This window comes from Callospermophilus lateralis, chromosome 20 (assembly GCF_048772815.1).
Source record: "Callospermophilus lateralis isolate mCalLat2 chromosome 20, mCalLat2.hap1, whole genome shotgun sequence".
NCBI classification, from domain to species: domain Eukaryota; kingdom Metazoa; phylum Chordata; class Mammalia; order Rodentia; family Sciuridae; genus Callospermophilus; species Callospermophilus lateralis.
The window spans coordinates 3,814,725-3,831,351 of record NC_135324.1 but is presented as its reverse complement, the minus strand read 5'-3'; the positions used below and the strand labels follow the sequence as shown (position 1 = coordinate 3,831,351).

The window sequence follows — 16,627 nt, the reverse complement described above, 5'->3', positions numbered from 1 at the left end:
GGTCCCGCGGGGGCTCGCTGCCGTCAGCACCCCCTCCCGGGCGACTGCGACCCCTCCCCGCTGACCTCATCGGCGCCGCAGCCTCGCGCCCATATAAGCAGCGTCCCCACCGAGGAGCGCGCCGCCGGTGGTGCCCCGGGTCCTAGCGGCGCTTGCAGGGACTTGGCGACCTGCGGACAGCGGACCCCGCGGCCCAGGATCCCGGACCCACCCCCGCGGAGCCCTCACCAGGCAGGTGAGCCCCTCCGATCCCTTGCCAAGTGGCGTCCTTTCCCGGAGCACTGGGAAAGGAGCGCACGATCGCCGGCCCCGGGACCCGACGGGAGCCCCAGCCCCGGGCGCACGGGGCGCATCCTGCCGCTGCGGTGCGCGCCAGGTCCCCGGCACCCGGGGCGATCGGAGCCCAGCGTGCATGCTGTCCCCGCCGGGATCGCAGCTTTAGGTTGGCTCCAGGGGATCCAGGGGCGGGGCGGGTCCGCGGGAGAGCCGGGGAGTTCGGATCCGAACCTCACGTTGGAAACCGAACCGCTCGCTTTGGAATGAATCAGGGCGTTGGATTCCTGGTCCAGACGCAGCTCAGCGTGGCGAGGAGAAGCGGAGCCTTGGAATCGGAATTTCAGCGCTCCACATAGAATCCCAGGCCCCGGGGCTGGTGGCCAGGGACAGGGCGCTCGCCTAGCTTTGGCGCAACTCCCTGGGTCCATCCCCAGCCAATAAAATAAAATAAAATAAAATCACAAGGAAGCCTCGTATTCGATCAAGAAAGTTGGCGATGGAGAATTAGCATTAGAGTGTGGCCATGGGACCTTGGGGACAATGTTCGCAGCGACGCGATCCTTAGCATCCCGCTGTCCGTCGGGCCAGCAGCGCGGCAGCCTGGGCGGGGACATGGCCGGCTTGGTCAGTCCCAGCTCTGGCTTCCCCAGCTTTCCCGTGAGGTTGAGAGGTGGCAGTGACAATAGGGTCCCCACGGTCTCCTGGCTCACACAGGCACCAGGCGGAGTGGCCAAGCATATCTAAGGGCTAAAGTGGTTACAGGTGGCAGATTCCCCATACCTGGTGACCCTGGGGTCTTGCCACTCACCGGGAAGGGGGGCCGAATCCTGAGCGATTTGTTCTGGGGGAAGCAGAGGGAGAGATGGGGCAGGCGCGCTCACTCCACTCCTCTCTGTCCACTGACCCTCCAGCCGCCGCCATGCCGGGCCCTTGGCTGCTGCTCACCCTGGCTCTGACCTTGACCCTGACCGGTTCCCCGGGAGGCCGCGCTCAGCCCCAAGCCGCCCAGCAAGAGGCCGAGATGGCGGCGGAGCACCCCGGTCTGGACGACCTCCTGCGCCAGGCTGAACGGTTCCTTCTTCTCCAGGATGACATCCAGAGGCTGCGAGGGGACCTGGGCCAGCCCTCGGGTGAGTGGGCGGGGCTGTTGGTGGCCGCTGGAGGTGAACTGAGCAGCTGGAAGGACTGGGGGACAGGGACATGGAATGGAGGGAGGATGACTTGAGCCCTCAGGAATCCTATTGTCACTCCTTTGGCAGAGACTGGAGACGACAGTATTATTATTATTATTATTATTAAATTATTCCTGGGATTGAACCCAGGGGCTCCTTCCCACTGAGCTACCTGGCCAGCCCTTCTCTAAGTTTTTATTTTGAGACAGGGTCTCCTAAAGTTATTAAGGGCCTTGCTAAGTTGCTGAGGCTGGCCTCGAACTCCGATCCTCCTCCCTCAGCCTCCCTAGTCGCTGGGATGACAGGCATGCAACCACCCTGCCCAGCTGTTATTCCCATTTTATAACAGAAGAAAACCGAGGCTGAGAGAGATTGAGTCACTTCTGGTCACTTAGGCCAGGAAGTGGCAGAGCTGGGACGTCTCTGGGGCCTGAGAGGCAGGTGCAAAATCTCTGAGTAGGTGCTGCAAGAAATCTGCCTTGGCCTCCAAGAGGAAGGCTGGGGTGGGCATCCAGGGAGGTCTGCCTCTTGCGATGGTAAGGTGGGGGGGGGACCCTGATGGCCTCTTTCTTTCCCCAGAGTCCCTTCAACCTGATTCGCTCTCCAAGCGTCAACATCCGGGCAAAAGGGAAGAGGAGGCAGAGGAGGGAGTGGAAGAGGAGGAGGAGGAAGGCGGAGCTGTGGGGCCCCACAAACGCCAGCACCCGGGGCGACGCGAGGATGAGGCTTCGTGGCCTCTAGATGTGACCCAGCAGCACAAGAGGCAGCACCCCGGCCGGCGCTCCCCGTGGCTGGGGTCCGCTGTCACCAAGAGGCAGCACCCAGGCAGAAGGCTGGTGGACCCCCAGGTCCAGGGGAGCTGGGAAGAGGAGCAGGAAGAAGATGCAGGAGAGGGGACCCCGATGGTTGAGAGGCGCCAGCATCCCGGCAAGAGGGCGCTGGGAGGCCCCTGTGCGCCCCAGGGAGCCTGTGCCCCATCAGGCCTCCTTTTGGGGCTCCTGAGTGACCTGAGCAGGGGACAGGGGATCCAGGAGAAGTGGCCCCACCCCGAGCGTCGGGCATCCCGGGCCAGGGAGCCCCTGGAGGAGTGAGCCCTAATTTCCTGGAAAATCCAATTTGGGGATCTAAGGATATTTGAGTGACCACTCCATCCCAGTCCCTGCTTTCCCCTCCTCCTTAGGTCCCCAGCCACCAACCTGAGGCTCCTGTATAACACACTCCCAAGTCCCTGTCCCTGTCCCCCAGGGGACCCAGGATCTCCTTTCCCTTCCTGAGCATCCTTTTGTAGATGGAAAGAGACTTAATGGAAACTCCCTGGGGGGACAATGGCCCTGCGTGGGAATGTTCCATCACAGACCTGGAAGCTGTGGCTTGTATATAACTCCCCCTTAGGCACCTTCTCCTTGTCCATGATAGTCACCCAAGTGATAATAAAACGTGCGTCCTGATCCCAGAGCTCTGTGGTGGTCACTCTGTTCCAGCTGACACGGGGTTTCTCTTGGGCATCCAGAGGGGCACTGAAAATCAGGGGGCGGGACTAGCGTTCCCCAGTTCTGCTGCCGATGGCCTGGGGGACCCCCGGAAAGTCAAAAGTTCTCTCTTCTGTCCTCATCGCTGGACACATGTGGGAGGTGGATAGGGAGAAAGGACCCAAGGCCGGCCCCAGACACAGCTGGCTGAGGTGGATCTCTGGGATTGAGAGGCCAGTTCAGGGTCCTGACTTGAGTTTCCTGATGGGAAAAGGGAGAGGAGCCTCGTGGTGTGGCTCAGGTCTATCATTCTCATGGGCTGGGCTCCGTGGGGGCACACCTGGTAATCCCAGCAGCTGTGGAGGCTGAGGCTGGAGGATCTCGAGGTCGAGGCCAGCCTCAGCCACTTAGACCCTTGGCCACTTAGGGAGACCCTGTCTCAAAATAAGAAAATAAAAAGGGCTGATTCAGCAGTGGAGTGCCCCTGAGATCAATCTCCAGTGTCTGTCCCCACAAAAGACACTGAAATAACTATTAATAATTCCATCTTACTAATGGGGGAGGAAGGAACAGCAAATTTAAGTAACTTGTCAGTGTAACCTTTTACTTAAGCTAACCTCCACAATTCCTCCAGCCTAGTGAGACACAGTAGTGCACACTTGTAATCCCAGTAACCGGGGAGGCTGAGGCTGGAGGATTACAAGTTCAAGGTCAGCCTTGGCAATTTAGCAAGAACCTGTCTCAAAATTAAAAAAAAAAAAAATTAAAAAGGACTGGGGATGTAGTTCAGGGGTAAAGTGCCTCTGGGTTCAATTCCCAGTTCAAAAAAAAAAGAAAGAAAGAAAAATAAAATTAAATAAAATTCCCCATCTTAGGGTTTAGAAGTTCCTGGACACCTGTGACTTTTATTTTTGTTTATTTATTTATCTATGTATTTTGGGGCCCAAGATTGAACCCAGGGGCGCTTTAACCACTGAGCCACACCCCCAGCCTTTTTTATTTTTTATTTTGAGACAGGGTCTCACAGAGTTGCATAGGGCCTCCATCAACTGCTGAGACTGGCCTTGAACTTGCGATCCTCCTGCCTCAGCCTCCCAAGTCAATAGGATCACAGGCCTGGGTCACTGGCTACCATCAGACTTTCTTAGATGCAAGAAATAAATTTGCATTTTGTGAAGTCACTGAGGTTTCGGGGCCTGTGACCAGATTTTGCCAAACACAGATACCTCCTCCCTTTCCTCTCCACACGGAGCTCCTTCCTAAAATCTTTTCCTGCTCACATGCAGTTTGCCTCCACGGATCAGAGCCTGGAACAAAGTAGATGGTCAATAAATATTTGTTGAAGGGCTGTTGCAAACTTGAGATCAGTTGGATTTTCGTTTCCCCGTCGGATTTCCTGGGGTTCCTTGTGCTTTGGGGTTTCTTAGCAATAGAGCTGGAAAGTACTGGAATTCTGCTTTCCACAAGGAAAGCGGAATCCATGAGTGAGCAGGTTATTTCTGAGGGCATCGGGGGCTCCATCTTGTTGGAGGATCCTCAGGGGACTAAAGAACAGGCTTTGGAGTTGTCTCACTTGATAGGATGAGAAAACTGCCACTTGCTCTCCCCATTTCCATCCCTGGGGGCTTGCAATCTCCTCCTGGGAATAGGGACCCTCTGGCGCTTCCAGATTGTCCTGGGAGCCAGCCTCGCAAAGTCCCTTAGGTGAAGAATCTCAGCCTTACCTTGGGCATCGACCACCCAGGTGACACCTGAGCGGACAGAGTGAGGTACCTGTGACCTCTGCTGCGATTTGCTGGAGTGACTTTTTGTGAATGGCTCCACTCTCACCAAACTCACGGCCTCCATACTCTCCTGCATGACAGGACTTAGGGCAGGGTCTCGCACAAAGTAAGTGCTCAGTAAACAACCGAATGCATGAAAAGTAGGATTTGAGACCATCTGTCTGATTCTGAGCCCCCCAGGGAGGTGGTGGGGCAAATCCAAATGCTTACACCAAGTTCTGGGGTGGAAGGTACCTGCAGGTTTGTCAAAAACTGGTCCCAAGGATGGCCATGGAGCTTAGAGCTTATGTTGAAACCCACTGTAACATCTGCCCAAGTATCCTACCTTTTAAAAATACCCTAAAGGACACCAAATGGCTCTCTGTTTTCTTACTTACTACTTACAGAGGGGCCAATCCATTGTGGACTGAAATCTGCAAAACGGCAAGTTCGAATAAACCTTTTTTTCTTATAAGTTCGTTATCTCAGGTGTTTTCTTCCAGTGACTGAAAGCTGACTAGTACTGTCTACTTTACAAGTGAGAAATAAGCCTAGCTCAGAAAGATGATGTGATCAGCTCAAGGTGTACCCTGGTTCTGTAACATCCCAGATCCTGGAGATCTTTTATCTTGATCTACTCTCTCTCTCTTGCTGGGGCAGTTTTGCAAAAGCAGGTGACTTCTTCACGGACTCACCTCTCACATCCAGCCTGCCTTGCTTGTGAAACATCTCAATGTCACTACTTCCTCTGACATGTTCTTTAATTAATTCTTTCTGCCAACCTTATTTGGATTAATTAAGTGCAATCAGAGGACTGGTTTTCTGAGAGTCTCAGTTCCTGCTCCAGGGCCTCTTGGGTGGGCTGAGAACATGTGGGACTTTTTACCTGAAGGATGTCAACAATTAGAAGCCATCTCAATCAGCGGCCGACGAGCCGAGTGCCTCAATTAGCTCCTTGGCTAAACGGGGCTGAGAGTTACAGGTTACCAAGGGGACCTGTGGTCCATGCCAAGATTTAAGTGGCTTTTATCTTCCGGGATCATCTTTCCTGAATTGCGGCCACGTTCTGGGGCTGGTAATTATTGGAAGGTTGATTAGACCCTGTCCATTACGGAGTGTGACTTCCTAATCACCAGCTGCTAGAGAAGAAAGCGTCCAGAGATGTCGCAGGTACACCCTGTCCCACGTGCCTGGCATTCAAACAGACATGTCTGCTGTGGGCCTGTGGCTTGAATCTCCCTGGGGAGGGCTCAGGTGCAGCAGCCCAAGGGGGCAAGAAGCCCTGGGCCATTCTTGGAAGGTTCAAGATCCTTTCTGAGGGGGTGCCCAAGCCTAGGAAGAAAAGAGACAACCCCTATTGGGTATCATGCATTGAGCTAATAACAGCCACACTGTAAACTGATACTTCTGTAAATGCAGGGGCTGCGTATACAGCTGGGGTCCCCTAAAATTAGTGACATCATAGTTTGGGTAGGCACATTCTGTGATGTCTGCACAGTGACAAAACCATCGAATGAGGCATTTCTCGGTAGGAATCCACCATGCTAAGCGTCGCAGGACTGGAATGATAACAGTTAGTGTTTATTGAGCACTTATTAACGGAAAGTTCTTTAGGGTCCTCAATAATTTTTTTGTTTTTTTTTGCCCTGGGGATTGAACGCAGGGGTGTGTGACCAGTAAGCCACATCCTGGGCCCCTTTTAATATTTTAGTTTGAGAGAGAGTCTTGCTGAGTTGCTTAGGACCTTGCTAAATTGCTGAGGCTGGCCTTGAACTGACAATCCTCCTGTCTCAGCCTCCTGAGCCGCTGGATTACAGGCGTGCACGCGGTTATGGGAACTTTTTTTTGGTTTTTGATTCTATTAAACATCTCTGGAGATTTCTGGTTGAACAGAGCGGATTGATCATACCTAACTGGCTCTCCTTCTTCCTAAATGGACCAATCTAAACAAGGACAATCTAAACATTTCAAGAAAATTGGCAACTTAAAAAACAAAGACATCAAAATGAAGAAACAGAAAAATAAACAATGAGCCCAGAGGAAAAACGAGATAATTCTGAAAACAGAAATAGATGTTAAAGTCGAACGAGAAAACACCCATTAGTGGGTATCCTCAGAGACAGAAGATAAATTACAGCATCTGTAAAACTAGCATAAAATGATATAGAAATGGAACAGAGAATAAGAAAAAAAAATCTCCTGGAAATTAACACTATGATTGCTAGAAATACATAGCTCATCTTTCCTCTTTCACTCTCACCATCCCAACACTGGTCTATTTTTTCTTTCCTTTTTGTGGTGCTAGAATTGAACTCAGGGTCTCCTTCATGCTAGATAAGAGCTGTATACCACTGAGCACTTGTTACCTGGTCTATTCTTGCTATTTTGTCACAGTTTGCTCTGTCTTTTGACTATCCTTTTTTTTTTGGAGGTGAGGGTGATCTTTTCAAAACACGGTCTCTGTTTATATCCTTACTTAAATCCTTAATGACGCAGGCATAGTGGTGCATGCCTGCAATTCCAGTCACTGGGGAGGCTGAGGCAGGAGGATCGCAAGTTGGAGGCCAGCATCAGCAATTTAGAGATACTCTGTTTCAAAATAATAATAATAATAATAATAATAATAATAATAATAATAATAATAATAATAAATAGCTGGTAAAGCACCCCTGACTTGAATTCCAGGTACTGAAACAGTAACAACAAAAACCCTAATAGCTCTTTATTGCTTTCATAATGAAGGATTTTTTTTTTTTTTCATGCTTAGAACTTGTGGCAGATACTGTTAGCTGCCTCCTCCAAAGCTACTCCCCTACCATTTCTTCCTGGATTTGTTCAGTTATCAAGCAGCAATGCGTCTCCAAAGGGGTGACATTGATGGGTGGAAGCCGGTCATTAGAATTAAATTCTCTTGCCAGGGATCTGTTTTAGGGGTGTCTGTGTCATTCTTTGTCACACTGACATGGCTCCCTGGCTGCAGGCCATGCAGCAGGCCTACATTGATCATGGGGAGAAGCCACCGCGGAGTGGCAGAGAGGTGGCCTGGTAGCCTGAGGGGGTTGGAGGGTGGGTGGCCAGCACAGCCTCATGGCCACATGGAGCCCACCATGCAGGCCTGAGGGGCCCTGGGCCACCACCAAGGTGAACTGGACAAGCCAATCTCATTTGTCACCACGCCATGCACACAGGGGAGATGCGCCTTACAGGAGAGCGCTCAGCAGAGCCAGACACCGCACTGAGCATGCGCAACCCGAAGACTTCAAGCCACCAATCGTAGTAAGGCAAATCTCAACGGGAGGCAGGGCTAACCAATAGCGTTAGTACAAGCCCTAATTAGCATAAATTTGGACCAATAGCCGTGGACCCAGTGCTATATAAACCCCTGGATGCGCTCAGTAAGTGAAGCACCGCTGTGGGGTGGTGAGAGGGTTTTCCTATGCTTTTTTCAATAAGGCTTTGGACTTCGTCCTTTTATTTCTTAAAACATTGAATTCTGAAGCAAAAAGAAGTTGGATGAAAGGCGCTGAAGGATGAGTTACTAGAACTTGCTGCAAATGCTGGTGGGCATAGCCTGTGGCAAAGATCAGGGGTGCTTTCTTGTTCAGAGATCTGTAGCTAGTACAGATTTTACATGGTAGCAGAAGTAGGGAATGAACTTGGGTCTCAAGACCCTGGTTTTGATATGCTGAGTGGTCAGTAAGGTTATTGGGAATAACTTTCCTTATTTCTGAAAGGTGTTGCTGAAAGAGGAAAATTTAGGACATCAAGTTTCAAATTGATGAATGGTACTTTGGCAGCCCCTTTGTAACCATAAGGGCACACACCAGGGATCAAAGTTAAACGGCTGGAAAAGCAGAAACAGATAAAAATCCTTGTCAATGTCATGAAGCCGTAGGGAATTGAGCCACCTCATCTTGCTATGTGAGATAATGGAATGGACTTGGGTATCTGTTACTTGCAGCCCAAATCCATCCTAACTGTTATAAACCTGATATTTTCAACCTCTGCAACTTCCTGGTTTGTTCTCTATCCTTGGTGGTCACTTCCTTTAGTGGTTCACCATTTTCAAACTTGCAGTTTTTGTTTTTGTTTTTAACTGATGCCTTTGCCCCTGACCATTTTGTCTGGTGGAAATGCCCTTCAGGGTCCATTCATCCTTAAAAACACCCAAGAGGTGGCTCAACATGACTGTCTAGGATGTCCTGATCATCTGGGTTTCCAGCCCTCTCTTCGCAGTACTGACCACCAGGGAGCATGTTCGCCTCCCATTGACCTGTGATGTCTTGAATGGCAACGGGTGTATGGTCCTCCCACTCAGCAGGATGTTTCTTGGATACTCAGGGTTATCACAACCTGAAATTACCTCCAAAGTTATGGTCATGTATATGTGCATGTAGAGTTAGCTGGCTGAAAGTGTGAGTTTTGAAGTTAATCAGCTCTAAATCCAGCCAACCAGGTCTAACCAGTTCACCGATGAGCCGTGTGGCCTCGAACAACCACCCCTCTGTCTCAGCGTCCCGCTACAAAGCAGATATAGTCAGTGACTAGTGGTTTTGGGGGTAGATGGAGCCACAGGGGACTCTGGCCACTGCAAGAGATGTTCGTGGGTTTTGCAAAAACCCTCCAGAGGGGTCAGGGTGTCCCGCTGTCTGATCTCCTCGCTGGCGATGAGTCTCCAGTTCATTATCCCTCCCCCAGGGCCCTGGGTTCCGTGACCTCCGGAGCTGTCCAAACACCTCATTAGCGCCTGCTGGGGACAGAGGGAGACCGGGACTGCCGTCAGCCTGGGCAGAGACCGGCTCTCATTAGAGCTAAAGGACCCGATGGGGGGCGGGCAGGGGCCCACGGTGCCCCTATGTCTGGGCCTGATGACTCAGGGAACATCGCACTTGGGAGCACATGGTTGTCAGCACAAAGCAGCGACTCTGCGACAGAGCCGGACCTCCCGGGACTGGCACTGGGCCACCCCCGCCCCTTCCCTCAATCCCCAGCCTCTTTTCCTAAGATGCCTTAAACCGGCTCCTTACTGTTTGCTCCTCTTAGTGGCCACAAGAGGGTGGATTCCTGTTTTATGGATCAGAAGAGTCAGGAACGTAGCAGGGATTAGGATCTGGGTCTCACTACTCAAAACAATAACAACAAAACCCATCTTTTTTGGTACTGGTACTTGTACCCAGGGAGGCGTTTTGCCTCTGAGCTGCATCTCCACCTCATTTTTATTTTTTAAAATTTGAGACAGGGTCTGGCTCAATTGCCCAGGCTGGCCTCCAATTTGCGATCCTCCTGCCTCAGCCTCCCCAGTGGCTGGGATTACAGGTGTGCCGCCACTGCTTGCAGTCCTGATCCAAACTCTACTTGTAGTTCCCAATGCAATACAGGCGCCTCCTCCTCCAGGAAGCCCTCCAACCTCCTCCCACATCGCATCAGGTGCTGCCTCTCTGAGCTGCAGGGTAGACCCCAGTCTTTTTGAGCCTTAAAGGTTCATCAGGAGCAACATATCTGTTGGGAGCAGTGGTACATGCCTGTGAGCCTCGCAACTTGGGAGGCTGAGGCAGGAGGATCTCAAATTATAGAGAACAGCCTCAGCAATTTAGTAAGGCCCTAAATAACTCTTTGAGACCCTATCTCTAAATAAAATATTAAGAGGGCTGGGGGATATGGCTCAGTGGTTGAGCACCCCTGGGTTCAATCCCCAGTATCCCCCGAAAAAAAAGTCCTCCAGGGAATTCTGATACCACAAATTCCAAAATTGCCACCTTTCAAACTATCCTGGAGTCCTGCATTTGAGGCACCCCATGAGATCAACTGCTAAGGGGTCCCAACTCCAGCACCCGCTGCAGATGAGAGAGGTCACAGCTGAGCTGTGGGTTCCCTGGCCACCCCTCCTGCCCGGGGACTCAGCCTACAGGATTTGTCACAGAAGAGAATTTTCCTCATCCCAGCACCTTCTCGAACCTTCTGCAGACCCACAGCCAATTTCAAATTGCAGCATAACTTTTATTGGCAAAGGAGAAACATTGGCACCGTCTCATTTATTTCTTATCAGATTTTCTGTCCCCATCCTGCCAAGCCGGGGGCCTGCTGAGCCCCAGAATGTAACCACCGGTCATCTGCCTCTTCAGAAAAACGCTGTAAAATTTCATGGGGTTCTTCTTAGACACACCAAATGTTGTCTGGAAAAATACATCTCTTGCTCAAGAACCCAGCGAGTGTGGCTCAGAATGTAGTGCAGTTCTCTGTCATTGAAATGCTTTCTGAGCCAGTTTCTCTTCCTGTTAAGAGAGAGCAGTTTTCCTCAATCCCCACCCCCCCATCCTCCCTTCTCCTTCTCCTGGAGATTGAACCCAGGGGCACTCAACCACTGAGCCCCCTCCCCAGCCCTATTTTGCATTTTATTTAGATACAGGGTCTCACTGAGTTGCTTAGTGCCTCGCTTTTGCTGAGGCTTGCTTTGAACTCGAGATCCTCCTGCCTCGGCCTCCTGACTCCTGGGATTATATGTGTTTGCCTTTGTGCCTGGCCCACCCTCCACTTCTGAAATACTAACTTGTCGTACTTAGAAGTTCTTCTAGGTGTTTAATTTAACTCCTTCTGGCTCCAACATTCAGCAAACACATATTTTATCTGCTTTACAGCTGTAGGAACTAGCACAGGGTCCAGTAGGCACTCAATAGATGTTGTCTTAACCAGGTGGGGATGGCAGCACACACCTATAATCCCAGCACCTCAGGAGGCTGAGGTGGGAGGATTGCAAGTTTGAGGTCAGCCTGGGCGATATAGGCAGATCCTGTCAGAATAAAAAAATAAACAGGAGCTGGGTGCTGTGGCTCAAGACTGTAATACTAGCAGCTTGGAAGGCTGAGTCTGCAGACCCTGTTTCAAAATAAAATATAAAAAGGGCTGGGGATGCAGCTCAATGGTTAGCTACTCCGGGGTTCAATCCTCAGTACTGCCACCCCCACAAAATTATTTTATGTACAGCTACCTGAAGTTCAGCCTCCCCGGGAAGAGGCACCCACAGTTGCCAGTTTGAAACTGGTAATTTAACCTAATTTCTTTCTGAAAGGGGACCAAAGCTGAAGAATTAATGTGTGGGTATCCCTCATGACACTTTTTTGACTGGGGATTGAATCCAGGGGTGCTTTAAGCCATGAACTACATCACCAGCTATTATTAATTATTATTATTATTATTATTTTAAAGCAAGGTCTTGGTTAGCTTGCCCAGGCTGGTCTACCAATTTGGGATCCTCCACAGATTACAGTTGTACACCACTAACCCTGGCCGGGGGTGCTCCGTTTGCGAGGTACAAGATAAAACCAAAATTTTGAGATATAACATGTTCCCTGCTCCTGCTAGCAGGCTAAGTGTTGAAGCAGACCCCCAACAGCTCACCACCCCCTTCTTTCTTTCTGGATTCATTACCTGACAAACTTTCAAAATATAAAACCCAAAGCTACACAAGCAAGTACAACTAGGAATTATTGAAAAAAATTCTACACAAAACCCCACAAAAGAAAACCCACCACCTCGGAGGATCCTTGGCTAGGGGTTTATATACCGCTGGGCTCACTGCCATTGGTCCAAACTTATGCAAATTAGGGTTTGCAAATGGGCTAACGCTATTGGTCGAAACTTATGCTAATTAGGGCTTGGAACCTACAACGCTATTGGTCAATTCTCAAGCCGACTTCCACGTTCTCCAAGCAGGTTAGGAAGCGGGAGGTCGGTTGTGGGCTGGGGCTGCCTTGTTGGGCGCCCTGGGCTTCTGCAGCCAGTGTAAGTACTGTGCCCAGGCCTGGCCATTGCAGGTTGACAGGTCAGTGGCCTTGGCTCAACTTGGAGCTGGCTCCACGCGGCTGCAGGCGTAGCTTGCCCTCATCAGGGCTGCCATTCTGCTGTGGCTTCTGGGCAGGGACCAGAGTTCTTCTGCGCAGCGTGGTACCTGGGGAGCCAGGTCAATGGCCTCAAGGACAAGGAAGGGAGCCCAGGTGGGAGGTCAAGCACTGTTAACCACATGGCCATCTGCCCTTCACCCTCAGGGCTCTAGAGGTGCTTAACCACTGAGCCACATCCCCAGCCCATTTTATTTTGAGACAGGGTTTCACTAAGTTGCTGAGGAACTTGCTAAGTTGTTGAGGCTGGCCTCCAACTTGCGATCCTCCTGCCTCAGCCTCTAGAATCACTGGGCCTGCCAGGCACCATTATACGCTTATGGGATCTCCCTGGTATATGTGGCATATCATTGTTGCCCATTGCATGACTGTAGACATACTCATGGGACCTATTGCATGGGACATAGTTACACTGAAAAAAAAAAAAAAAAAAAAGTTGTCTGACTTTCAAACTTAACTTTGCTTCTTGTATTTTTTCTCTGCTGAATCTGTTGACCTTACTCAACTTCTTCCCGTTTTCATTCACGGGTATTTTCTTCAATAAATCAGTTGCACATCTAATCTTAAATTGGTGTCTGCTTCTCCGAGGCCCCCAACTAACTCGTGGTGGGAGGCGGATGAGGGAACACAGACAGAAATCACGGAACCATGCCTGGTCCCCAGGAAGTAAAACGTTTGCATTTAGTACAGAGACACAGCCAAATATCCCCAGCTGGCAACAAAGCCATCCTAGATGGCTCTCCATCCTGCATTCCCTCTCCCCTACACTTAGTAGGTGCACAAAACGTTTCTTGCATTTATCTGCACATGTACAGACTATTTCTGGGAGGACACACAGAATTGGTGGTTGCCATGGAGAAGACCTTAGCACCTGGAGAAGAAATATAAAAGGGGCACTCTCTTTTCTCTAAATCACCTTGCCTACCTTTCCAATTTGTACTGTATGACTGCCATTACCTGTCAAAAAAAAACTAGGCTGTTGCTGGGTGTGGTGGCACATGCCTGTTACCACAACCACTGGGGAGGCTGAGGCAGGAGGATCGCCAGTTCGAGGCCAGCCTCAGCAATGTATTGGGGTCCTAAACAACTTAGTGAGAACTTGTCTCAAAAATAAATAAATAGGGCTGGGGATGTGGCTCAGTGGTAAAGTGCCTCTGGGTTCAATTTCCAGTAACAAACAAAATTTAAGTTGGAGTGTGTGTGTGTGTGTGTGTGTGTGTGTGTTTCTGCTGAGCCTCAAACCCAGGGCATTGTGCAAGCTGTCTACTGCTGAGCTATATCTCCAGCCCTCAGCTGTAGTTTTAATTTTATTTACTTATTTATTCATTCATTTGGTACCAAGCATTGAACCCCAGGGTGCAGAGCCACTGGGCCACATCCCCAGCCCTTTTTATATTTTGAGACAAGGGTCTTGCTGAATTGCTCAGAGCCTCACTAAATGTCTGAGCCCATATATAGCTTTTTTTTAAATTTTTTTTTTTTTTTATTTTTACCAATACTGGGACTCTAACCCACAGCCTTGGCACCAGCTGGGAAACCACTTTACCCACTGAGCTCCATTCCCAGCCGGCATCAAGGTAAGGAAAGCTGAGCCTCTCTCTGTCTGGGGCCGCAGAATCACCTGGGGGAGAGAGAGGGTCCCTAAAAGTCCCCACGTCCCTGCTGCGTTCCAGATCGGTGGGAGAAGATGGGACCATCTTTTCCAGTTGCCCCAGGGCGGGGCGGGGCGCTGCGGAGCGGCTCTGAGCCGCCCGCGGGGGAAAGCGCCTGTCGAGCGCCCCCTGCTGGCCGAAGGAGTCGCTGCCCCTGGGTGGGCTTTGCTCCTGGGCTGGCTTCTCCCCTAAAGCGCAGGAGTTTGGGCAGCTTATATAAGGAGCAAGCGTTGCTCCAAGCTTCTTATTAACAGTTAACCAGAGGATGCTATTTAAAGCAGACGTGGGAGGCCTCTAGGTCTGGCACATGGGCGCAGGACGCAGACAGACGACGGTGCCCCAAATTCTGATCCTCAAACCTGCCACCCAGGCCCAAGCGAAAATAAGAGCGGCTGGCAGTGGCCAGACAGCGCGGGGGCGGTGGGGACGTGGAGGAGGTTTTAATTAAAATGCTTAATGTACTTGGTGATATTTATTTTTTTCCCTAGCTGAAGTCTTATGGGTCCCCATGTTTGGTCTTTTCCTAATGAAGGTGAAGGTCATTCATAACTCATCAGTTCACACATTCAGCAGGTGCTAGGCAGCGCACGAATAAAAAAAAAAAAAAATGCACAGGGTCCGGGCAATGACGAAAATGAGCTTAGCTCACGTTTATTGAGTGTTTACTATGTGCCAGGCACGATTCTATGTGCTTTGCATGTATTATCTCATTTAATCCGTGCACAATCCTCAGGAGGATCCTTATTGTCCCATTTTACAGGTGAGAAAATGGATGCACGGAGAAGTTCAATAACTTGCTCAGGTTCTCACTGTGGCTGGCACAACCCAGCACCCTTCTTGGACAAGTTCAGTCTAGTTAGGTGACGGATTTGGGAAATACATATTAGCCATCGGGGACTCACAAAGGTACCTCTTCTGTGCGGGAAGGGTCAGGGAGTGTGGTCCCTTGAAATAGGGAGTTGGAGAAGAGGGGAGGAAACTCCAGGCAGAGGAAGGGCTTTTGCAAAGGTGGGGAGGCAGGAAGTGGTACAACTTCTACCTTAAACAAAAAAGCAGCTTTGGAGCTGGGCACAGTGGCGCATGCCCGTAATCCTAGCGGCACAGGAGGCTGAGGCAGGAGAATCTCGAGTTCAAAGCCAGCCTCAGCAAAAACAAGGCAACATGAAACTCAGTGAGACCCTGTCTCTAAATAAAATACAAAATAGGGCTGGGGATATGGCTCAGTGGCTGAGTACCCCTGGGTTCACTCCAAAATAGAGGAGCACCTCCCTTTCTATGTCTCCTTTTCTATGGAGAACCCGCCTCCATTGCAGAGAGAATGACAGAAGGTCTACCCTGCAGAGAGATCAAGGCTTCTGTCCTGGGTTCAAAGCCACCTACCCTCTGAGTCTCAGCTTCCTTCTGTGCAAAATGGTTATTACTCACATCTGTCTGTGACAGAGCACATAAATGGCCCACTCTGGTCTCTGCTAGGGGCTGAGCTGGGTTCTCCTCCAAATTCTCAGGTTGGAATCTGACCCTCAGGAACCTCAGAAGGTGACCATATTTGGAGACAGGGTCATATTTAAAAGAGGTGATTACGTTAACATGTTTGAATCCAGGCTGGTCTTGTGACTTGGTTTGGTCAACAGGAGGCTAGAAAGATGCAAAAGTGACAATGTGGCGGCTCTGAGTGACTTTCCAAACTTTGGGCTGTTTGCATGGTTTATATGGCCAGATGGCGCCACCTGGTGGCTGACTTGGGTCATTACGTCCTCTGCTTACCTTGAGACACCGTCAGAACTGGAGCCAGGGGACCCCCAACTCTGATGAAGGGTAAACTTGCCTCAGACTCTGGACTGGGGCACATAACTCCCCAGGCAGGAATTATTTGGGCCCTCCAGGTGCCTCCCCACCCCTGACTCGCTGAGTCTTCCAGAAGAGCAAACAGGTATATGAAATTTTGGAAGAAGACATGGCTTGGGGACCTTGGCCCAGTTTTGCTTTCTGCTCCTTTTCCAATCTTCTCTGACTTTCCTTTTTTCTTCTGCTACTGGAGATTGAACCCGGGGTGGTTAACCACTGAGCCCCATCCCCAGCCCTTTTTATATTTTATTTAGAGACAGGGTCTTGCTGAATTGCTTAGGGCCTCGCTAAATTGCTGAGGCTGGCTTTGAACTCATAATCCTCCTGCCTCAGCCTTCCGAACTGCTGGGATCACAGGCGTGCGCCACCACGCCCGGCCTCCTTTTTAAATTTTTTATTTTGAGAAGTGTCGTACAAAGTTGCTCAAGCCCTCACTAAATTGCTGAGGCTGCCTTCAAACGTGCAATCCTCCCACTTCAGCCTCCTGAGTCACTGGGATAAGAGGTGTGTGGCACCACACCTAGCTGTGAATGAACTTTTTCAGGTTTACCAAAG

At 50.5% G+C, this 16,627-nt stretch overlaps 1 protein-coding gene across 1 annotated transcript; it reads left to right on the top strand.

Annotated features, from left to right (window-relative positions):
* The first annotated feature begins 1,195 nt into the window (after positions 1 to 1,195).
* On the top strand, positions 1,196 to 2,539 carry Trh (thyrotropin releasing hormone). Its single transcript, XM_077106270.1, has 2 exons — positions 1,196 to 1,414; positions 2,030 to 2,539. Exons 1-2 carry the CDS (start codon positions 1,196 to 1,198, stop codon positions 2,537 to 2,539), a joined length of 729 nt encoding a protein of 242 aa, XP_076962385.1.
* Positions 2,540 to 16,627: the final 14,088 nt, after the last annotated feature.